Source organism: Zingiber officinale, chromosome 8B (genome assembly GCF_018446385.1).
Source record: "Zingiber officinale cultivar Zhangliang chromosome 8B, Zo_v1.1, whole genome shotgun sequence".
NCBI lineage: Eukaryota > Viridiplantae > Streptophyta > Magnoliopsida > Zingiberales > Zingiberaceae > Zingiber > Zingiber officinale.
In genome coordinates, this window is record NC_056001.1 from 49,840,389 (window position 1) to 49,864,304 (window position 23,916).

A 23,916-nucleotide genomic window follows, 5' to 3' on the forward strand; every position below is an offset into this window, starting at 1 on the left:
ACCTTATCGTCATGTCGGACTAAGTCCACCTGCAGGGTTTAACATGACAATCCTTATGAGCTCCTCTTGAGGACATTCTCAACCTAGATCACTAGGACACAGTTTCTTTCTATAATCAACAATACACACTATAAGTGATATCATTTCCCAACTTATCGGGCTTATTGATTCATCGAACTAAATCTCACCCATTGATAAATTAAAGAAATAAATATCAAATATATGTGCTTGTTATCAAAAATTATTGAAAAATTTATAAATTTCCGGAAGCAAATAAGGAAGTTTTAATTTGTGTTTAAAATTTTATTTGCTTGGAGATTTGTATATGGTCGGCCATTGTAGATTGAGAAGAGAAAAATTATTTTTAATTAAATAAATTTTTCCTTTTCATGGCAAAAGAATTAAGGAAGTTTTTATTTAAATTTCCTTATTTGCCAAGACCAAGGATTATAAAAGAGAGGGTAGAGGTGCCTTCATGGGTGAACGACTCTATTATTTTTCTCCCTCTTTTCTTCCTTGGTGTGGCCGGCCCTTCCCCTTCTCTTCTCTCCATCCTTGTGGCCGAACCTCCCTTCCTCCTTGGAGATCAAGTGGTGGCCGGATTTTAGCTTGGAGAAGAAGGAGAGAAAGCTTACATCCCTTGGAGCTTGGTTGGTGGAAAAGGATCTTCATCTTTTGGAAGCATTGTGCTCGGCCGAAACTTGAAGAAAGGAGAAGAAGGTGCTTTGGTGGTTTCTCATCTCGGAAGATCGTTGCCCACACAACGTCCGAGGTTAGAAGAGGAATACGGTAGAAGATCAAGAGGTCTTTCTAAAAGGTATAACTAGTATTTTTCCTTTCCGCATCATACTAGTTATTTTAGGAAATAATACTAAATACAAGAGGCATACGATTCTAGTATTTCGAATTTATTTTCGATGTTGTGCTTTTTTTTTATTTTTTCTTTTCCTTGTGATTTGATTGTTCTTTTCGGTTGACCTAAAGTTATTTAAGGAAATTAAATATTAACTTTCCTTAAAAGGCTTTGTCTAGTCGGTGGTGGTTGTTCCCATATCCAAGAAGGCCATGTGCCTCGCCACGTCAGTACTGGGAGTCAATTTTGGAAACTAATATTTAATGAAATTAATAACCTAAGGTGATTTGGATCGAACGTGTTAAGTTCCGCAGGAGATCCGAGTCTAAACCTAAAAGAACAAATAGATTAAACTTTGGATCAAACGTGTTAAGTTCCGCAGGCGATCCAAGTTTACTTTAAAAGAACACATGGTAGCTAGGAAAAGGTTCAGACCTTTGTACAAAATTTTTGTACAGTGGAACCATTAGGTTTTCCGAGTAGCAAGCAACAGATACTCCGACTGTCCAGAGTTGAGCTCACCCGAAACCAACTTCTGCCTTCTCGTCTCTCAGAAGTGTCACACACGTCCTTCTTGTCAGCTGGTATACTCTTCTGTAACTCCTCATCCATTGAATGCATCGAACAAGTCGACTCACTTCCTATGTCATCCTTCTTACTAGCTGCGTCTTCTGTTCGATTTCTTATGTTTCTAAGTGCTTTCACACTTAGACAGAAGGGATCAAATCGCAGAGCCTAACTTAACTCAGTTGATCATATCAAAACTCAATCGGGGTATTTACAATGATGAAACTGAAGGTTCTCTTACTCTAGGAAACTTTCTTATTCAATTGGATTTTTTAGGTGCTCATAATAAAGAGATTAATGATGTGATATTGAAAAATGCTTCTAAAAATTATAAGTTAACATCACTTGATATTCAAAATGATATAGTGAGTGTTTGTGTAACTGAAACAATTAATATTATTGTGAACGATATTGGTGATTGATTGTTCTCTATTTTAGTTAATTAATCTCATGATGTGTTAGCAAAGGAGCAAATGTAAGTTGTTTTATGTTATGTGGATAGTAGTTGGCATGTAAATGAGCGTTTTAGCATAATTGAGCATGTTACCACTACATCACTCTCACTTAAAGTTGTCATTGATAAGATATTCTCTAAATATAATTCTAGCATGTCTAAGTTGATATACAAGGTAAATTTAATGGTCTAAAAGTATTTATTTTAAAGGAGAACCCATGCGTATTTTACATACATTGTTTTTCCCATTAGTTTCAACTAGCTCTTATAGCCATGTCTAAGAAAAATCTTTCAATTTTTAATTTCTTTCGCGTTGTTAGTGATGTGGTAAATTTTGTTTGATCATCCTATAAATGGTCTGATTTTCTAAAGGAGAAACATTCATATTTTTATTATTGAGGCATTAGAGAGGGATGAAATTTTAAGTGGTTAGGGACTTGATCAAAAAACTACCCTCAACCTGTTAATGATACACATTGGGGGTCACATTATAATTCTTTGATCAACTTGATTTCTATGTTCTTTGCTATCAGTGATGTGCTTGAAATTATTTCAAAATCTAATTCCAGTCCTCTTGATAAAAAACTGAGACATTTAATTTATTGGAGTCAATACTTTCATTTGATTTTACATTCAATTTATACTTAATGAAACATATCTTAGGGATTTCGAGTTGATTGTTGATGACATTACAAAAAAAAAAAGATCAGGATATTGTGTATGCAATGGATTTGGTAGAAGTATGTAAACACCGACTCTAAATATTGAGAGATGATTGTTGAGATTCATTTTTAGAAAAAGTTCATTGTTTTGTCAGTAACAATATATTGATGTTCTCAAAATGGATAATATATTCATAAGTTGGGCACCACATGGTCGTCCCCATCGTAATCCACCAGAAGTAACAAATTTGCATCACTATTATGTTGATGTATTCTATGGTGTTATTGATATGCAACTTCAAGAGTTAAATGCTCGTTTCTTAGAGGTGGGTATAGAGTTACTTTTTTGTGTAGCTTATTTGTGTCCACAAAATTCATTTTCAGTCTTTGACAAGAAAAAATTGATGCAATTAGTTGAGTTTTATCCATAAGATTTCTCAAGATTTGATCTCTTTGTACTTGATGATCAACTTGAAACTTATATATGTGATATGTGTTCTAACAAAATATTTGAAGGATTGGAAGACCTTAGTGATCTTTCAAAGAAGTTAGTTATGTCAAAGAAAAGTTTGGTGCACCCGTTGGTTTATAAGCTTTTGACATTAACATTAATTCAACCGGTTGCAATAACGGTAGAGAAAGTGTTTTCTGCTATAAGAAGTGTGAAAGACAAATTATGCAATTGAATGAGCGATGGTTGGATGAATGATAATTTTATTGTTTATGTAGAGAAACGATATATTTCTAATAGTTGATAATGAAGCTATTGTACAAAGATTTTAAAATATAAAGACTCGAAAAAAATAATTATAAGGTAATTATTTTATGATGTTTTATGATTATAAAATTATATATATTCAATATTTAGCTCCGCCCCTAAGTCCTGATACTTTAATTGTAGTCATTTCTAACGTTGAGTTCGTTCTTAATGTGAGTTTATCCTCATCCATGCTTATAGCTAGATTTTCTAACTCTCATCTCACATAAGGCTATTCATGTTTTACCTAAACCATTAAAATCATGATCGATCAGATCCCAAGGGCATGATTGCACTAATAAAAAATTGACTTTGTCTTTCAAAATTGAATTTGTAATTAGCAAAGAGATAAGATACACACATGTCGGTGCAAGATGCGTTCTCTCTAGTTAGTATACATCTAAAAATTCCAACTCACATATGGTAGTCAATAATTTTAGTGATCAACTTGAAATCAAAAGAGCAATTGGATGAGTAAACAACCAACTTTTATACTTTATGAAGGGTATTGATTCATTTTTATGAATTAATTATGAACACTGATGTGTAATTTGTTATTATGTGTTAAATTATTATTATATAATGATAGATTATTCTTTTATTATTATTTTTATTATCTATTTATATTTCCTTTTCCTTTATAAATCTCAAGTTTTTTTTAAAACAATTATCTAGCCTTGGCTGGTTCTCTTTTTTCTCTAATTTCTTTGTCATTCTTTTTTGTATTCTATTTGCATCGTTCACATGGTATCGGAGCACGGTCCTTCTGAGCTAAAAAGTTTGTATTTGAAAGAACTTTAAGGTCATCGTCAAGATTTGTGATTTCAAGGTGTTTAAAGGCTGATCATTGTGAGGTTTCTTTGGCGATTCCTATATCATGGTTGGTTTGCTAGGAAAATTGACCCATTGCAGCTGTGAAAGAATTGCATTTTCTTGAGTTTCAATCATTGGATTGCCTTGAAATAACTTTGAGGGAGAGTTCCTCGTATTTATATATTTTAAATGGTGGAGATCAGATTTTGATTTCTTTAGTCCACCTGACAACCGAAAAACATGACTGTTAATTTTGTCTTCTCCTTGGAAATTGGATAATCAACCACAATAACAATTCCTTAAACCTAGAGCACCCAACATGGCAGCAGTTTCTCGTACAGACTAGAGTGACTCAATCATCCAATACCACAGTCACTGCTCTTACCGAACAATTTCACATGTTCTTTGCATCTCAGCCACAAGTCATGCCTACCTCTTGTCACATAGGTTTGCCCTCTAGTAGTATCTTAGGTATACATTATCCTATCTAGATTCTTAATTCTGGAGCTTCGTATCATATGTCGCCTAATATCAATCCTTTTGTATTTATAAATTCATCTTCTTCTGTGTCGGTAATGACTGTTAATGGTTCTCTCATGCCATTAGTTGATGTTAGCTCTATTTGTACGTCTAATTTGTCTCTGTCTAATGTATATCATATTCCTAATCTTACTTTGAATCTTACCTTGGTCAACCAATTATGTGATTCTGATTTCACAATTTCTTTTATTTCATCTTTTTGTTATGTGCAAGATCCGCATCCCAGAAGCAAATTGAGATATGTCGTAGGCAGGGGGAACCATATGTATTAAAAGAGTTGAAAGTTCCAGATGTTATAGTTTATAGTGTTGATTTGTTATCCTTTCGGTTAAGCTCTACTTTTTAATTTTTATTTGTGACATTCTCATCTTGGACATATTTCTTCTTCTCGTTTGAAATACTTAACTTCTAAAGGAAATTTAGGAAAATTACAAACTCATTATATTTTAGATTGTTGTGGTTATAAATTAGCGAAATTCTATACTTTATCTTTTTAAAGAAGTATCTTTGTTTCTCTTGCACCGTTTGAGTTGGTTTATTCTGATGTGTAGGGTTCATCTCCTATTTGTACACTTGGTGGCCCCATTACTATATTTTCTTTATTGATAATTGTACTCTTTACATTTAGGTTTATTTTAGAAAATATCTTTTCCAATTTTCTTGGTATATGTTTTGTATCATGGTAAATGTTAGGACCTTCGGATAGCGGCTAGAGAGGGGGGGTGTGAATAGCCGACCCTAAATTTTCGTTTTTTCCTACAATTTGAGTTAGCGCAGCGGAAATAAAGAGTAGAAATGAAAATGGAGAAGATCAAACCTCAAACGCGACGATATAACGAGGTTCGGAGATGATACTCCTACTCCTCGGCGTGTCCGTAAGGTGGACGAATCCTATCAATCCGTCAGTGGATGAGACTCCGGAAAACCGGCTAATAAAAACTCCTTCTGGGTGGAGAAACCTCGCCACAATCTCTCTTGCAACAGCAAGATCAGCGTACAAGAAATACAACAAGAAGCCAAGAACAATATGAATGTAAAAACACTAGTTTGCTTGTCTTCTTGTCGACTGGTGATGAAGCAGCAACTTCACGGATGCCAACCACAGCAGCAACTGATCAGTTGGAGTCCCAGCCGAGGGAAGCTCACATGAAGCTTCAGCAGTGGAGAGCTCAGCAAAGCTCAGATCGCAGTCAAGAGTAAGGAAAAAAAATCAGCAGCACTTTAGAGGCCCTCAACCTCGATTTATATCCTGAACCTGCGAAGAAGACAAAGAGAAAGCAGAAATCTAGCCGTTGTGACTCAACGGCTAGACCTGGACCGATCAGGCTCCACCCTGATCGGTCCAGGGTGGATCTGATCGGTCAGGGGACCGATCAGGCCCTACGCTGATCGGTCCCTAGACCGATCCCAACTCTCACAGAGAGTTGGTTGCGATCCCTGATCGGTCTGTGGACCGATCAGCCTATAGGTGGATCGGTCCACAGACGGATCAGCCTATAGGTCTGAATCATATCGCCTTCTTTCTGATCGGTCACCAGACCGATCAGATAACCCACAGAGAGCTACTGTGTGGTTAATGATCGGTCACTGGATCGGTCGACAGACCGATCCAGAAAATCAAATTATCACTGGATCGGTCAACAGACCGATCCAATGCCTCTGTTGGTTTTAGAGCTTCCCAACCCTAAACCCTAACGTCTTCCTGGTCCAGAGAACGAGCTACCGAGCCTTCTCTGACCTAGTCTGGAGAACAAGCTACCGGGCTCTCTCCGACTTCCACGTCCGGGTCAGAGAACGAGCTACCGAGCCCTCTCTGACCTAGTCTGGAGAACGAGCTGCCGAGCCTTCTCTAACTTCGTCCGGTCCAGAGAACGCGCTACCGAGCCCTCTCTGACCTAGTTCGGAGAACGAGCTACCGAGCCCTCTCCGACTTCGTCCGGTCCAGAGAACGAGCTACCGAGCCCTCTCCGACTCCATCCAGTCCAGAGAACGAGCTACCGAGCCCTCTCTGACCTAGTCCGGAGAATGAGCTACCGAGCCCTCTCCGACCACCCATGCCAAGCTTCCATACTTGGACTTTTCCCCGTGCCAAACTCCCTGCTTGGACTTTTCCCGTGCCAAGCTCCCTGCTTGGACTTTTCCGTGCCAAGTCTCCATACTTGGACTTTTCCCGTGCCAAGCTCCCTGCTTGGACTTTTCCCGTGCCAAGCTCCCTGCTTGGACTTTTCCGTGCCAAGTCTCCATACTTGGACTTTTCCCGTGCCAAGCTCCCTGCTTGGACTTTTCCCGTGCCAAGCTCCCTGCTTGGACTTTTCCCGTGCCAAGCTCCCTGCTTGGACTTTTCCGTGCCAAATCTCCATAGACTTTTCCCGTGCCAAGCTCCCTGCTTGGACTTTTCCGTGCCAAGTCTCCATACTTGGACTTTTCCCGAATCAGGTCAACTCAAGTCGAGTCAACCAGATCAACCTTGACCAAAGGTTGCACCCACAATCCCCCAAGTTCCTATTCTTGTCAAACATCAAAATACAACTTCTCTATTCTTGTCAAACATCAAAATATACCTCGAGTCGGGTCACCCAGGTCAACCTTGACCTAATGTTGCACCAACAATCTCCCCCTTTTTGATGTTTGATAAAAACCATAATCAAGTTAGGTTAACCCGATAACCTAACTTAGGTTTTCCAATAGTTCTCCAATGTTCTTTCTCGAACATTCTCTGAACATTCTCCCCAAACTCCAATGTTCTTCCTTGAACATTCTCTGGACATTCTCCCCCTTTTTGACACACATCAAAAAGAGTGAATCAAGGTCAAGAGTTTCTTCCTAATGAAAGTCTCATACCTTTCATTGAAACCCTTAATTTCCCCCTTGATATCAACAATCAACTTAGTGATAATCCCATATCACTCATCCTCAGAAATCTTGACGAGTAAAAACTCCCCCTAAAAGTCAACTCCCCCTTGACCAATAGGTAAAACTCCCCCTAAAGGTCAACTCCTCCTTGACCATTGCATCAACAATGTCTTGGAGAGTTTCAACCCTTTAGAAATCTAAAACACCAACTTCCATAGCTGAAATTTCAGACAACAGTCGAAAAATCAACATTTTGGCACGCTCTGATCGGTCACCAGACCGATCAGGCCTCCACTGGATCGGTCATAGACCGATCCACACTGCCCTGGATCGGTCCAGTGACCTATCCAGACTTCCCTGGACCGATCAGGATCTTCTCTGATCGGTCCACGACTCTCTGATAAGGATTTTTGATTTTTCTCCCGAAATTCAGAAACCCCTAAAAAAATCATAGAAAATTCTAAAAATTGTAAAATTTTGAGGATACATTCCTCATGACATATATTATCCTGGAAAAATAGTTTTCTATGAAAATAACTTCCATTTTTAAATCTTGATACTAAGTTCGAAAGACTTTGAAATAGCTCAAGGTTAATCCATCTTTGTATCAACTTGCTCAATGATGAATGCTATCACTAGAAAAGCTTCATCAAGGTTTTTCAAATCAATTTTGAAATGATTTTAAACCATTCAATTTAGGACCACAATCTTAGGGCTACATGACTTGTACGTAAGTTTTCCCTATGATCCTCAATTTCGAATTAGGCTCATCTAGGTACAAGAACTATGCACCTTGATCCTAACTCATAATCCTAATATCTCACACATATCTAAGGTGTATCAAACACATCCAAGTCAATTTTGATGTGAGATATGGGTTTAGGTCATCTTAAGCTAAGTTCTCATGCATTTTCTAAACAACAATTTGATCTCCAAATCAAATTGTGTTTTTATCCTTAAATCAATTTAATTGATCATAAATGCAAGAGATGATGACATGACATAAAATAATATCATAAGTGGAAATAAGTGCCAATGTCATGATGTCGTGGCATAAAGTATGAAACTTAAATAAGGCATGACATATAACTAACCTAAGTATTATCATGACATTTTAAATGATAATAAGTTAAATATGATGTCATGACATGACATATGACAAACAATGTATGACAAATAACATATAAAGGTATAGAAAATACCTAATTCTAGCCTTAGTTGTCATTTTTGATAATTTTGATCATTTTACCATAAATTCTATATTCCTAAATGTAATAGACCTAAAATCATATACTAAAGATTTTTAGATCACTATGTGCCAATTAGATTGACCCTAGAAAACTCCTCAAATGTGGTTGACACATCCTAATCACCTTAGGAATAATTTTTAATTTCATTTTCAAGGCTTGATTACACCTTGAAAATTCCTAAAATGTCACCTTTTGCCATGAGTAGGTTAACTACCTATCCAATTAAGGTTGGCACACCCTAAACCATCTAGCATGAAGGAATCACGCTCCTAGGAACCCAATACCTATTTGAGCTCATTGGGTTCACTAAATATTCACTAGGGATGACTTCCCTAGCAACTCTCCTAATGACCCTCCTAGGCTTTAAAGCCTTGGTCATTTGGGACTCATCAAGATCAACTCTAGGGGTGACTCCCCTTGTGACCTTGGTGATGGTCTTCCTAGCCCTAGGTCTTGTTCCATAATCGAATGGAACATTATGATAAGTGGGCTTGACCACTTGAGACTTAGGTTTGTAACCCAAACCTCTCATGTCCTTGGGCTTTGATTTTTGACTCTTAGACCCTAGAGTTGACTTCTCCAAATTCTTAAGAGCCTTTTCTAAAGTGTCAAGTCTTGACCTCAAGACTTGATTTTCCTTCTTTAATACCTCAAGCTTTAATTTTCCATTTTTCTTTGAGGTATTCCTAGGCATATGTCTAGTTGTTTTAGAATTCCTATCTAGGTTTTCCTTAACCTTAGATGAGTTAATTCTAGGGTTGACATTTTTAGTATCACTACAAGAATTCGGACTTTTAACTACGCATTTTAGCGTCGCCATATGTACGTAAAATGCGTCGCAGAACATTTTGCGGCGCAAACATGCGTCGCCAGCATGCGTCGCAATTGGTTCGTATGCAAATGTCAATATGATCTTTGGCGATGCATTAAGGTACGCGTCGCCAAAGGTTACAACATTTCGCGACGCAAGTATTAGTGACACCTTCTTTTATTACGTCGCCAAAGGTGATGTCATTTCACAACGCTAATATTGGCGACACCTTCTTTTATGCGTCGCGAATAGGTTCTAACATGTCACGACACATGAAATGCGTCGCGAAATGTATTTTTGCTATATTTTTTTTCTTTTATTATTTGTGACGCAGTCTATGCATTACAAAATATATTGCTCATTCAGTCACAACATTATAATGTGTCTAAAATACATCATAAAAGTGCAATTTATTATTAATTAGTCAAATATTTTTAAAACATGAACACAACTAGTCAAATATTATCCAAAAGAACATATAAGTAATGAAATGCGCATTACATAATGTTGCAAAATAAAAAACTACATAGTCGATGATGGAGGCGGGGGAGGTGGTGGAGGAGGTCGAATTGAAGAGCATGTTGGTGGAAATTGGAATGAGAAGCCAGGAATGACCTGTTGAAGTTGGTGCAATAATGCTTCAAATTTTTGATGCTGCTCACGTATTGTCAGATTTTGTTCATCGATTGTTTTCTGCATAGTTGCAAATTTTTCATAATCATCATCATATTTTGAACTAATGTTTGTGGCTCTAGAACCACCCACTACAGATAGTTTAGGCAATGGACCTAAACCCTTCACGTAATGAGACCATGAGCCTAAGACTTGCATCATGATATTGATATCCTTTGGCTGGCGTACATTATCAACCGTAGAGGTGAACTCTTCACTTTCTGATTGAGTCAATCGAAGATCTACCATTTCAGCCTAAAAAAAATATTAGTATGAAAAATAATGGATTAATGAATTTAAATTTTATGAATAAATACATCAACAATATGTAAAAAAAAATATAAACAAATTAATCATCAAATATACAAATAAATAACCAAATGCTATTTTATTTTACATTAATTCGATGAAGCAGAAGGAATTATGTGAAGTACGTATCAACTATATATGCAGACAACACAATCAAAATACAATTGGATCAAGTAGTAATTATTATGTATAAATATTCATTAAACAGAATTCTTAAAACAAAATATTAAGAAACATGCAAGCACTGTTAACGTAATTAATTAGTTAACAGTCAAATAAACCTATTTTTTATGAGTGACTTTAAAATGGGTGAGTATATGATATTGAAAATTTTTGCTTTAGAGTGAGTATATGAGATACTTGATCTCTGTTTTTTTTCTTTCTCTCCTTTCTTTCAAATGAAACACAACATAAGGGATATTCCATCTTTGATTCTTGTATCAACGATGCTTGAGCTATGTTATGGCCTTTTCTGATTGAAATTATGCTTAAATACATGGATGGTCTATTCTACTTCAAGAAATTACTTTATTATTTTGTTTATTGAAAGATATAGCCAAATGAGAAGTAAACATCAATGTGTCTCTTGAAGATGTTATTGACATTAACAATTAGATAGCTAGTTTGTACTCATCAGAGTCAAATTCTCTTTTACTGAGGACAATGCTAGAAATGCTTGCGAATAATGGAATCCAAAGTACCTGTCCTAGAGTTTTTTTTTTTCAAAATATCTTTATATGTTATTTAATAAGGGTAGATTTTGCCATTTTGTACTTCAGTATATGTGTTAATTGCGATGTCTCATCTACTTGAGTTGCACTAAGTAATCATAATAATCAGAGAGGATATCTAAATATAGCTTCAACTAGGTTCAGTAATTCTAATGTAAGGGTGGTGTGTGGTGAAGGAATGCATCATTGTCTCAAAGTGTAGTTAAAGATTATTATTATCCATCAACTTCTCTTATTCTACAGTACTATATATGTACGTAGTTAAAGATATAAGAAAGGTTTGCTTGAATATGTAACTTTCAACAATAAAATTCTTCAAATCAAAGATATTCTACAGTACTATATATGTTTCACTCGATTGTTATGATACCGGTAGATGAAGTGATCAGTGGTACAACCTCAAGGTTAAACGCTGGTTGGGTTGGCCTTTGTCTCCATTATATTCTCGAAGGTATTAAATACTTACATGTTTTTGTGCAGCCCAATCATTCTTCCATTGTCCTCCTTTGTGAAAAAAATTCTCGAAGGTGTCAATCACACTCGGAAGCTCTCCCATCACGGGATCAGCCTTAAAAAATGAAACAATTTATTATCATATAAATTGTGATAAGAAATTTTATTTTCAAATAAAACTTACAGCTGTGTGATAATGTTGAACCAAAGTTTTCGATCCATGTGCACCTTCAAGTGGCCTATTATTAGTATTCTTTTCAGATATTTCCTATAAAAAAGATAATATTAGTGCAAGTAACAATAAAAAAATATTTATCAACTAAATTTAACTATTACTAACCATTTGTTTTTTTGTGCCAAAATAATTACAAAGAAAATCCCAATCATCTTGGCTTACTCCCTTGTACGACTTCCTTTTTGGTGAATCTTTATTTCCAAGTCCCCCGAGTTGTTTCCAATGCCTCCTCATCTTACACCTTCCTTCTCGAATAGCTCTCATGGCAAGCCGCTCTACCTCCTCCATCACCAAGTTCATCTTTTCATATTAAAATTTGTTCTGTCAAAAAAATTCATAAATACATAAATTATTATATAATAAGAACATAATACATTAAAGAACATAATGTAATTTCCCAATCTTACATCAAGACGGTCAAATATGAGTTGTTTTCGGCCAAAGAGACATCCTCCCAACTCGTAATACGAGGAGATATTGCGTCTCGAACTATTTGAGCTATCAAGTTATTAAACCATTTTCCATTTTCTCCAAGACTATCTCCGGTATACTCTTCAAATTCAACCTTCAATTTATCTTTTTTTTGCTTTTTTAATGCCTTCTCGAGAACTCTACTACAAGATTGTCGTCTCCATGTCGTTTGTTTACCTCTTCCATCACCTCCTGATCTACCCTCATTAGCACCTGAACTACTACCATCCAAACTAGACATCCTGTAAAAAAAAAATAATAATAACATGAATAAATGAATGCATTGATAAATCATGAATAAATGGACTATATATACAACATGAATAGAATAAACAAATATTAATTCATATAAATATATTTCTTACTTCTTCTGAAGTTGTGTCATTAGTTTCAATGTCAATACTATCATCATCGTCAATTTCAACAGTACTGTCATCTTCTTCTAATGTGTCATCTTCAAAATCATCGTCATCAACTACAAAATCACCAATATTTTGCTGCAACTGATCGATATTGATAACCTCGGTTGGTTCGATATCATCACGATAGAAGCTGACATTCTCTAACTCTGGTAATTCTACCACTAATTGCAATGGTTGCGAATTAAGTTCTTGCACTACGTGAGCATCAGTAGCAGTTTTGTCAACATCATTTTCAACTTCAATATTTGGATAGTCCCACACATTATGTGAGGCATAAGCTTGCACCAATTTCCACATTGGGCCATTCTTGATATCATTCAAGTAATACACTGATTTTGCTTGCGATGTAAGTATAAATGAATCATTCTTGTACCATTCTGCCCCAGTATAGATACTCATGAATTTGTTATCTTCTTAAATTCTTCTTCTCGTAGGATCAGTGTCAAACCATTTGCACTTGAATATCAATACTTTACAATACTCTATCACGTCTTAAAGAACGCCATAATAGTTCTGCCCTCCTATGCCAGGTACAAGAATACCACTATTTTGTGTGGTTCGTCTAACATCTCGTTGTTCCACAAGAAACTTAACACCATTGATAATAGCACCAGAGTATGAATACGCACTAAAATTGGATCTATTAGCTAATGCATATAATTCATCTGTGGCCTCAGATGATCCAACTGCTCGCATTTCATTAACCTACAGAATTTTTGGAGAAGTATTACATATAAATTTAATTTAATTTCTAAGATTATTTAGAATTGAACAATTTATCGTACTAATGTAAACAAGTCTTTTTACTTGCATTATCTTTAAACCACAATGGAAATTCAACTTCTTGTCGTTGCTCCAAATTACGCACTCCCCTTTCCAGTAGACCATTTCGATGCTCTCTACATGATATTTAAAATAATATTATCAGCTAAAAATATGCATTTAGGTAAAGGCAATAATTGAAAGAGTTACATATGACTTACTCAAGGTATTTTTCAATTTCTTGGCAATTATTTAGCACATACCACTCTGCCTTAATCCGTAACGAAGGTTCAAGAACCATGACCTCTTTCTTGCCCAAAGGTCGACCAACATGCTTGAATACAGAAATAACTCGAGACGGACAAGTGTTCACCCTATCATCATTTCTTTCAGGATGATTATATCGGGTTTCGATATCTCGAAAATACATTGAGCAAAAGGTTAGAGCCTTATTAACAATGTAAGCTTCGACAATTGACCCCTCTGGATGTGCTCGATTGTTAACATATTATTTGTAGATACCCATAGATCGTTCAATGGAATACATCCATCTAAAATACACAGGACCACCCATCATTGCCTCTTGTGGTAAATGAAGAATCAAGTGAACCATAATATCAAAAAACGTCGGAGGGAATATTCTTTCCAACTTGCACAAAATAAGAACAACATTTGTCTCTAACAATTTAAGATCACTCACGTTCAATGTCTTGGCACATATTTGTTGAAAGAAATTATACAACTCAATAATAGTTTCATGAACTTCTTTGTTCAAGTATGACCTAATTCCTGCTGGCAATAAACGCTGGAGCAAAACATGATAGTCATGAGACTTAAGTCCCAAAATTTTACCAGTGGCCTCATTGACATTTTTTGCTAAGTTGGCGGCAAAACCATCTGGAAACTTCACTGATTTGATAAATTGACAAAATAATCTTCTCTCTTGAGAACTTAATGTATATGTTGCTGGTGGTTTTTTCCATTTATTTCCATCTTTATAGAGATGCAACTCTTTCCTAATCCCCATGTCTTGAAGATCTAGTCTTGCCTTTTCCGTGTCTTTTGATTTTCCTTCTATATTCAACAGCGTACTAAGAACATTATCACTTACATTCTTCTTGATGTGCATTACATCTAAGTTATGCCGAAGTGGTAAGTGTTGCCAATATTCAAGCTGAAAAAATATGTTCTTTTTCGACCAATTAAGCTCGATGGGAGAACGCTTGCGCTTTATACCTCCATATTGCTTGTGTTTTCCCGGAATACCAACATCACATGTTCTAACTGAGCCAATATTTCTTTAGCAGTTATTTCACAAGGAGATCTCCTTTCCATCTGACCATCAAATTGTTTGCTTCGTCTCATTGGATCATTTAGAGGAAGAAAACATCTATGTCCAATATAAGCTATCTTACTCCTTATGCCTTTTGAAGGAGTTTCTTCATTACAAGTTGAACATGCTTTATACCCTTTTGTACTCCATCCAGACATTAAAGCATACGCAGGGAAATCATTGATGGTCCACAAAACTGCTGCATGCATTAAGAAAATATCACTAGTTACTGCATCTCGAGTATTCACACCTTCCCATAATTTTTTTAACTCCTCTATAAGTGGTTGAAGGAACACATCCATGTCTTTTCCAGGAGATGTCGGTCCAGGTATTAATAAAGACAACATCATGTTTTCAGACTTCATACACTTCCAAGGTGGCATGTTATATGGAACAACTATAACATGCCACATATTGTAAGTAGTGTTCATGCTGCCAAATGGATTAAAACCGTCTGTTGCCAAACCAAGACGTACATTTCTAGGATCCATGCCAAATACTAGAAATTTATTATCAAACATCTTCCAAGCAGAACCATCTGTTGGGTGTCTTAAAACACCATTCTCTTTTGGTCGCTCAACATCATGCCATCTCATATCTTTTGCAGTATGCCTAGAACTATACAAACGCTTTAATCTAGGACTTAGGGGAAAGTATCGCATCACCTTTTTGGGTATCTTTTTCCCTTTTGCATTTTTGTCAACCCATCTACTCGAGCCACATATAGGACAATTCTCAAACCCAACATTTTCTTTCCAGAAAAGAGCACAATCATGTTCACAAACATGAATTGACTCGTACCCTAGTCCCAATTCACGGAGCTTTCTCTTTGCCTCATAGTGTGAGTCGGGTAATATTGCTTGAGGAAATGCTTGCTTCATTAACTTAAGTAACATATCAAAAGACTTGTTACTCCACTTGTCGAGTCCTTTCACATGCATTAATTTTACCAAGAAATTAAGTGCCGAGAAATTTACACATCCAGGATATAGTTCTTTTTCAATTTCCTCCAACATATCATCGAAATTCTCAGTTTGGAAACCTTCTTGTTGAATAGACTCACTGGATTCTCCAATCTCTACTGGTCCTGTCAAATCATCTAGAACATTTGTCATTTCATCTGGGGCATCAATATCAGATAAATCTTCATGCTCTATTGGTGGATGTTCATATTGCTCACCATGATAATCCCATATTTTGTATGACTGTTGTATGCCATATCGTACTAGGTGTATCTCTACTAAGCCCGGTGGATGTAGCCGATGATTCAAACAATTATTACATGGACATCTTATTTTCCCCTCTTCATTGATGTACTCAACAACACGTGCTACAAACATCCAAACACCATTTTTATATTCACGAGAGATTCGATTCGTCAAACTCATCCAACTTTTGTCAATCGTCATTTTGTGAAACTGGAGCCAATTCAAAATATATAAAACAATTGAAAAATGTTAAGATGCAGGTAGCATCTAATCTGTACACAAGCATGTTTATTAAAGGATAAAATAAAATGAAATTTATTAAAGAGAAAATCCTATAAAAGAAAATTACTTTCTATGAACAATTTTTGATAAAATAATATCAAACATAATGAAAATCTTAAAGGATCGGTTGACTCAGCTTTCAGATAGGTTGACAAATTAACCATTTAAGTTTAAATCTATAAAAGCTTAAAGGATTAGAACAGACACATATTGTTTTTTAGTTGAAAACAACAATAGATTAGAATTTAGGCAATTCTCTTAGTTTTTCTTTGTCATTGTTCCTCAGTTCATTGAAGAACTTTAGAATCACTATTCAGACATTGATTAAAAGAAAAAGAAAAGAAAGGGCAAGAATAAATGGAGCATAGGTCTGAGATTGCTTGATGATGACATGGATGTATTAGAATTGCACAGAAGCTAGCGACGCCATGGAGTATCATGAACAGGAGAGAAGAAATCGCGACAATGGTGAGAAGCAATAACAAAGAAATCGACAGGCGAGAAGGCTTACCTGTTGAGAGAGAGTAGGAGATCCTCGGCGAGCAAGATGCGCAGGAGAGAAAAATCGACAATGGTGAGAAGCACGAACGAAGAAATCGGCAGGCGAGAAGGCTTTTTGGTGAAATTGGGTTTAGCGTGAACGAATATGGTAGGGTTTTAATGCATTAAAATAAAATAAAATAAGAATTATTTAATAATTTGTTTGATTTGTTTTTAAATGATATTTATTTTGATTGATAATTTTGTTAAAAGAGAATACGAACCGTTAATTTATTAAAATAAATTAAAAATATTAATTATTTAATAATTTGTTTGATTTGTTTTTAAATGATATTTATTTTGATTTATAATTTTGTTAAAAGAGAATGCGAGTAGTTAATTTATTAAAACAAATTAAAATATTAATTATTTAATAAATTTCTTTCTAATGCGTTTTCAAATGATATTTATTTTTATTTATAATTTATAAAATTTTTGGAAAATTTTTAATCTCGAATTTTATTTTAGCGACAGTTAATGTATCTACGTCGCCAAATAATCACAGTTTGAGGTGGGAAAAATTTCCACTACTATTAGTGACATTGAGTGCAAAATGCGTCGCCATAGTGTCACATTTGACGACGTGTTTTTTATATCGTGTCGCCAAATGATCCAGGTAAAATTTGTGCTATCTTTTAGCGACGTGGAGTGATGTGCTTGTAGCCAAAGGCTTTCATTTGACGACGCATATTGTTTAATGCGTCGCTAAATGATACAAAATAAATGTGGGAAACTTCCTTCTTAATGTTCTATCTTTTAGCGACGCAAAACATTCCACGCATCGCTAAAAGGTCATATTTTGTGACGTTGACCGTGCTATGCGTCGCTAAAAGTCCGAATTCTTGTAGTGTATTGTCCTTATCTAGGCTAACGTGTTTGGCACCTAAGCATATGTATCAGTTTCTATGGTTATCATGCTTATCATTATTGACAATTGCAATAAAACTACTAGCATGTGTCTTATTATAATTGCAAGAATGTGCCTTAAAGGATACCTTAGGGTTTTCCTTAGCTCCCCCCATAGATGTGCTTGGTCTCTTGTCCTTGTGAGGTTGCCTCCCCCTTGGACATTGACTCCTATAATGTCCCCTTTGCTTGCATTGGAAGCACACCACGTGCTCCTTGCCCTTGCGTATCGGGACTCCGACTTCCTTGACTTTTGGTGCTGGTGGAGTCTTCCTAATCCTCTTTGGACATTTACTTTTGTAATGCCCATATTCCCTATACTGAAAGCACATTATATGTAATTTACTTGAAATTAAGTTGCTTGAGTTACCTAGGGTTGAGGATGGATATAAGCTCTCTCCTTCATCCCTTCCGGAGGTAGAGGCTTCTTCTTCTTGCTCCAGTCTTGAAGAAGAACTCTCATCTTCTTCTTCCTTAGATGTTGAGTAGCCCTCAACTTCTAATTCCATACCTCCATGATGTGAGCTACTTGGCTCACTTGACTTCTCTTCATGACTTGAATTGGAGCTCTCCTCATGGAACTTAGCCAAGTTGTTCCACAACTCCTTGGCATTGTTGTATCTACCTATCTTACACAAGATATCATTAGGTAATGAAAATTCAAAGATTTTCGTTACCTCGTCGTTGATTATGGATTGGTGGATTTGTTCCTTCGTCCACTTCTTCTTTTCGAGAGGTTCTCCTTTTTTATCCACCGGAGGAATAAAACCTACTTGTACACAATTCCAATTTACTAGGTTAGTCATAAGAAAATACTTCATTCTTACCTTCCAAAACGCGAAGTCGTCGCGATCGTAGAAGGGTGGAATCGTGACGTTTTCTCCAAGTTGATCCATTCTCTAGCTCGTGCTCCCCTGGGTGTTAATCCGACGAAGAGCGACCTCGCTTTGATACCACTTGTTAGGACCTTCGGATAGCGGCTAGAGAGGGGGGGTGCGAATAGCCGACCCCAAATTCTTGTTTCTTCCTACAATTTGAGTTAGCGCAGCGGAAATAAAGAGTAGAAACGAAAATGGAGAAGATCAAACCTCAAACGCGACGATATAACGAGTTTCGGAGATGATACTCCTACTCCTCGGCGTGTCCGTAAGGTGGACGAATCCTATCAATCCGTCGGTGGATGAGACCCCGAAAAACCAGCTAATAAAAACTCCTTCTGGGTGGAGAAACCTCGCCACAATTTCTCTTGCAACAGCAAGATCAGCGTACAAGAAATACAGCAAGAAGCCAAGAACAATATGAATGTAAAAACACTAATTTGCTTGCCTTCTTGTCGACTGGTGATAAAGCAGCAACTTCACGGATGCCAACCACAGCAGCAACTGATCAGTTGGAGTCCCAGCCGAGGGAAGCTCACACGAAGCTTCAGCAGTGGAGAGCTCAGCAAAGCTCAGATCGCAGTCAAGAGTAAGGAAAAAAAATCAGCAGCACTTTAGAGGCCCTCAACCTCAATTTATATCCTGAACCTGCGAAGAAGACAAAGAGAAAGCAGAAATCTAGCCATTGTGACTCAACGGCTAGACCTGGACCGATCAGGCTCCACCCTGATCGGTCCAGGGTGGATCTGATCGGTCAGGGGACCGATCAAGCCCTACGCTGATCGGTCCCTAGACCGATCCCAACTCTCACAGAGAGTTGGTTGCGATCCCTGATCGGTCTGTGGACCGATCAGCCTATAGGTGGATCGGTCCACAGACGGATCAGCCTATAGGTCTGAATCATATCGCCTTCTTACTAATCGATCACCAGACCGATCAGATAACCCACAGAGAGCTATTGTGTGGTTACTGATCGGTTACGAGACCGATCAGATAACTAAGGTATCACTGGATCGGTCGACAGACCGATCCAGAAAACCAAATTATCACTGGATCGGTCAACAGACCGATCCAATGCCTCTGTTGATTTTAGAGCTTCCCAGCCCTAAACCCTAACGTCTTCCTGGTCCAGAGAATGAGCTACCGAGCCTTCTCTGACCTAGTCTGGAGAACAAGCTACCGGGCCCTCTCCGACTTCCACGTCCGGGTCAGAGAACGAGCTACCGAGCCCTCTCTGACCTAGTCTGGAGAACGAGCTGCCGAGCCTTCTCCAACTTCGTCCGGTCCAGAGAACGAGCTACCGAGCCCTCTCTGACCTAGTTCGGAGAACGAGCTGCCGACTCCATCCCGTCCAGAGAACGAGCTACCGAGCCCTCTCCGACTTCCACGTCCGGTCCAGAGAACGAGCTACCGAGCCCTCTCTGACCTAGTCCGGAGAACGAGCTACCGAGCCCTCTCCGACCTCCCATGCCAAGCTTCCATACTTGGACTTTTCCCCGTGCCAAGCTCCCTGCTTGGAATTTTCCCGTGCCAAGCTCCCTGCTTGGACTTTTCCGTGCCAAGTCTCCATACTTGGACTTTTCCCGTGCCAAGCTCCCTGCTTGGACTTTTCCCGTGCCAAGCTCCCTGCTTGGACTTTTCCGTGCCAAGTCTCCATAGACTTTTCCCGTGCCAAGCTCCCTGCTTGGACTTTTCCGTGCCAAGTCTCCATAGACTTTTCCCGTGCCAAACTCCCTGCTTGGACTTTTCCGTGCCAAGTCTCCATACTTGGACTTTTCCCGAATCAGGTCAACTCAAGTCGGGTCAACCAGATCAACCTTGACCAAAGGTTGCACCCACAATCCCCCAAGTTCCTATTCTTGTCAAACATCAAAATGCAACTTCTCTATTCTTGTCAAACATCAAAATATACCTCGAGTCAGGTCAACTTGAGTCGGGTCACCCAGGTCAACCTTGACCTAAGGTTGCACCAGCAGTAAAAACTTAACATAATACTATTATTAAATACTTTCGATGTGATTTGGGTGGTGAATATACATCCAATCTTATTTCTAAACTACTTACCTTAAATGGTACACTTCATCAAAGTTCTTGTACTAACACTCCTAAATAAAATGGTGTTGCTGAAAGAAAATTTAGACATATTGTTGAAACTATATGTTCTCTCCTGTTATCTGCATATGTTCCTAGCGAGTTCTGGGAGAAAGCTATTCTTACCACAGTCCATTCTATCAATAAAATTCCATCTTCTAGTATATCCGGTTTGTCTTCTTTTAAAAAACTATATGGCTCTATTCTTGATTATTTTGTCTTGAGAATTTTTGGATCCACATATTTTGTCCTCCGTCCTCATGTTGAATATAGTAAACTAAGTTCTGAGTCCTCTCTGTGTTTTTCTTGGGTACGATGAGGATCAAAAGAGATATAAATGTTATGATCTAATTAGTCAAAAATTCTATGTCTCGCGTCATGTTATTTTTCTTAAACATATCTCATTCTATTTCATTCCCTTTGACACTCATAATTTTCGAAAATCTGATCTCACTCTTGTTGATCCTTTTTACACTAACTCAGATGATATATCATCTCATGTTTCCTTACAATTAGACTACCTTAGCACCTCTTCTTCTAATGATGCTACTTGCATGATTGACACTCATACAAATTCTAGTCATTCACTTCCTAATGATCCCTCTACTCCTACTGCATCCCATGATGCTCTTGTGATAGCGGATCCTCCTCCTCGTTACCCTCAACAATCTCGAAGTCCACCAAATTACCTGATTTTGTGTATTATACTTATTCTTGTTTTTTTTTTTTTTTCCTTTTTTGGCTTCTATTCACCAATTGTCTGAGCCCTCCTCTTATAGAGAGACTGCTCTTGATCCTCTTTGGCAATAAGCTATGACGGAAGAACTTTTTGTTTTGTATCAAATAAATACTTGGGATCTTGTTTCTCTTCCTTTAGGGAAGCATGTAATTGGTTCTCAATGGATGTAGAAGATCAAAACTAAATTTGATGGGTCAATTGAGCAGTATAAAGTTCATTTGATCGCTAAAGGGTTTTCCCAACAGTATGATATGGATAATGAGGAAATTTTTGCTCTAATTTTCAAGCTTGTTACTATCTGTACTCTCATTACAATTGTATTAGTTTGTCAGTTGTCTATTCTCCAGATGAATGTTAAAAATATTTTTTTAAATGGAAACCTAAAAGAAGTTTACATGGTACCTCCACTAGGTGTCACTTATAATCTTGGTGAAGTTTCCAGACTAAAGAAGGCTCTTTACGACCTTAAACAAGCTCCTCGAGCTTGGTTTGACAAGTTCTCCATTGCAATGAATCTCTTGGCTTTCTTCATAGCCAACATGACTTTGCTCTATTTGTTCATTGTACTTCGTTAGGTCGCATGTTACTTTTTTATGTTGATGACATGATTATTACAGAGGATGATGCAAGTGGAATAGAAGAGTTAAATTTGCATTTGGCTCGTGAGTTTGATATAAAAGATTTTGGTTCTTTGCGTTATTTTTTGAGACTTGAAGTAACTTATTCTCCTTGTGACTATCTTCTCTCACAATCCAAATATATTGGTGACATTTTGGAGAAAACTCTTATATTTGACACTCACACTGTTGATACTCCACCTAAGGTTTATGCTCGGTATTCTTCTACTGATGGTGTTCCCTTGTTGGATCCTTCTTTATATCACACTCTAGTTGGCAGTCTAGTATATCTCAGTATCACTATACTTGACATTGCTTATAATGTACACATTGTCAGCCAATTTGTTACTTGCCCCACTTTAGTACATTGGGGAGTTGTGCTTCGCATCCTTCGATATCTCTGAGGTACTCAGTTTTATACTCTTCTTTATCCTTCCACTTCTACCTTAGAGCTACGCGCTTATTTAGATACATATTGGGATGGTGATTTTACAGATCATAAGTCTACTATAGGATTTTATATTTTCTTGTGAGATTCCCTTATTTCTTGGAAGAGTAAAAAGTAAAGTATTATCTTTCATTTTCTATAGAAGTAGAATATCATGTTATGACCTCTACTACTATTGAAATTGTTTGATTATGTTGGCTACTTGTTAATATAGGCAAGGAGTATAATAAATTTGATTTGAAGTAATTTGATTTGAAGTATTGTTAAGATGCCTAATTCATTTATTTTATGACCTTGTCAATGCATTCAGATGAAGATGATTTCTCTAATCGAGCCAACTTAATAAAAATTAAATTCAGTTAGCAAAGATTTTCTTGGTTTAATGAAAATTGTATATAATGGGCGGTGTACTTAGGATGTTCTTAAAATTTTGATAAACATAAGTTTTTATTTGTAATTCAATATAAGAAAATAAATTAACAATTTAGTGTGCTACGTATCTAACTTTGAAAAATATCTAAAATACTTGACAGATTTTCATGTTCATTGACTCCGCTCACTCGTTACTATGAATGTTTGTAGTTGTCTCCCTTGAATTTAGTATGATAAGAAAAGATATAGTGCATTTCAGGTCCACGGGTATATAAATGATAATCTAGATACCTTGCCCTACACCATAATCTGAGGACAATTAAATTTTTAAATAGGGTCTTTATGATGGTTGAATTACTATTATAATTAGGACATCATGTCATGAGTTATAATATTTTTGAATTGATTTAGTAGACGGAATGGAATATGAGATTGAATTGTCTATCCAAATATAGGGATATACATAAAAGCATTCATACTATATTTTTATTTAAAATATATAATTTAAAATAACAATTTATTTTATTAAATTTAAATATTTATTTTTTATTATATTATATATCAATTTTTATATTTTTTCTCTTTCTCATACAAAATATAATCCGTTTTCTAATATTAAATTGGAAGAACTACTATTTATAAATATTAAATTTAAAGAATAGATAAAAAAATTATATAAGTATTTTTTAATTATCTATCTAAAATTTAAAATAAAATCTTTAATAAATATCTGACTAATGCTTCCGGTTTCAAAATCGGCTACCCTTTGTTTTTCCATAAATTTATTTTTTTATAAAAAATATTTAAAAAAACTAAATACGCCTTCCAATAAATTAGAAAGTTATGAGCTTACTTTAGATATATTTTAATGTTGGGTAATATGGTAA

At 36.5% G+C, this 23,916-nt stretch overlaps 1 protein-coding gene across 1 annotated transcript; it reads right to left on the reverse strand.

The window, feature by feature from the left end:
* Positions 1-14,845: 14,845 nt before the first annotated feature.
* Positions 14,846-16,357, reverse strand: LOC122013798. Its single transcript, XM_042570024.1, has one exon. It carries the CDS (start codon positions 16,355-16,357, stop codon positions 14,846-14,848), a length of 1,512 nt encoding a protein of 503 aa, XP_042425958.1.
* Between the last annotated feature and the right edge of the window lie 7,559 nt (positions 16,358-23,916).

Bases quoted from the DNA above. Each gene is read 5' to 3' on its own strand.
- LOC122013798 (XM_042570024.1), bottom strand. From the start codon at position 16,357: ATGACGATTGACAAAAGTTGGATGAGTTTGACGAATCGAATCTCTCGT.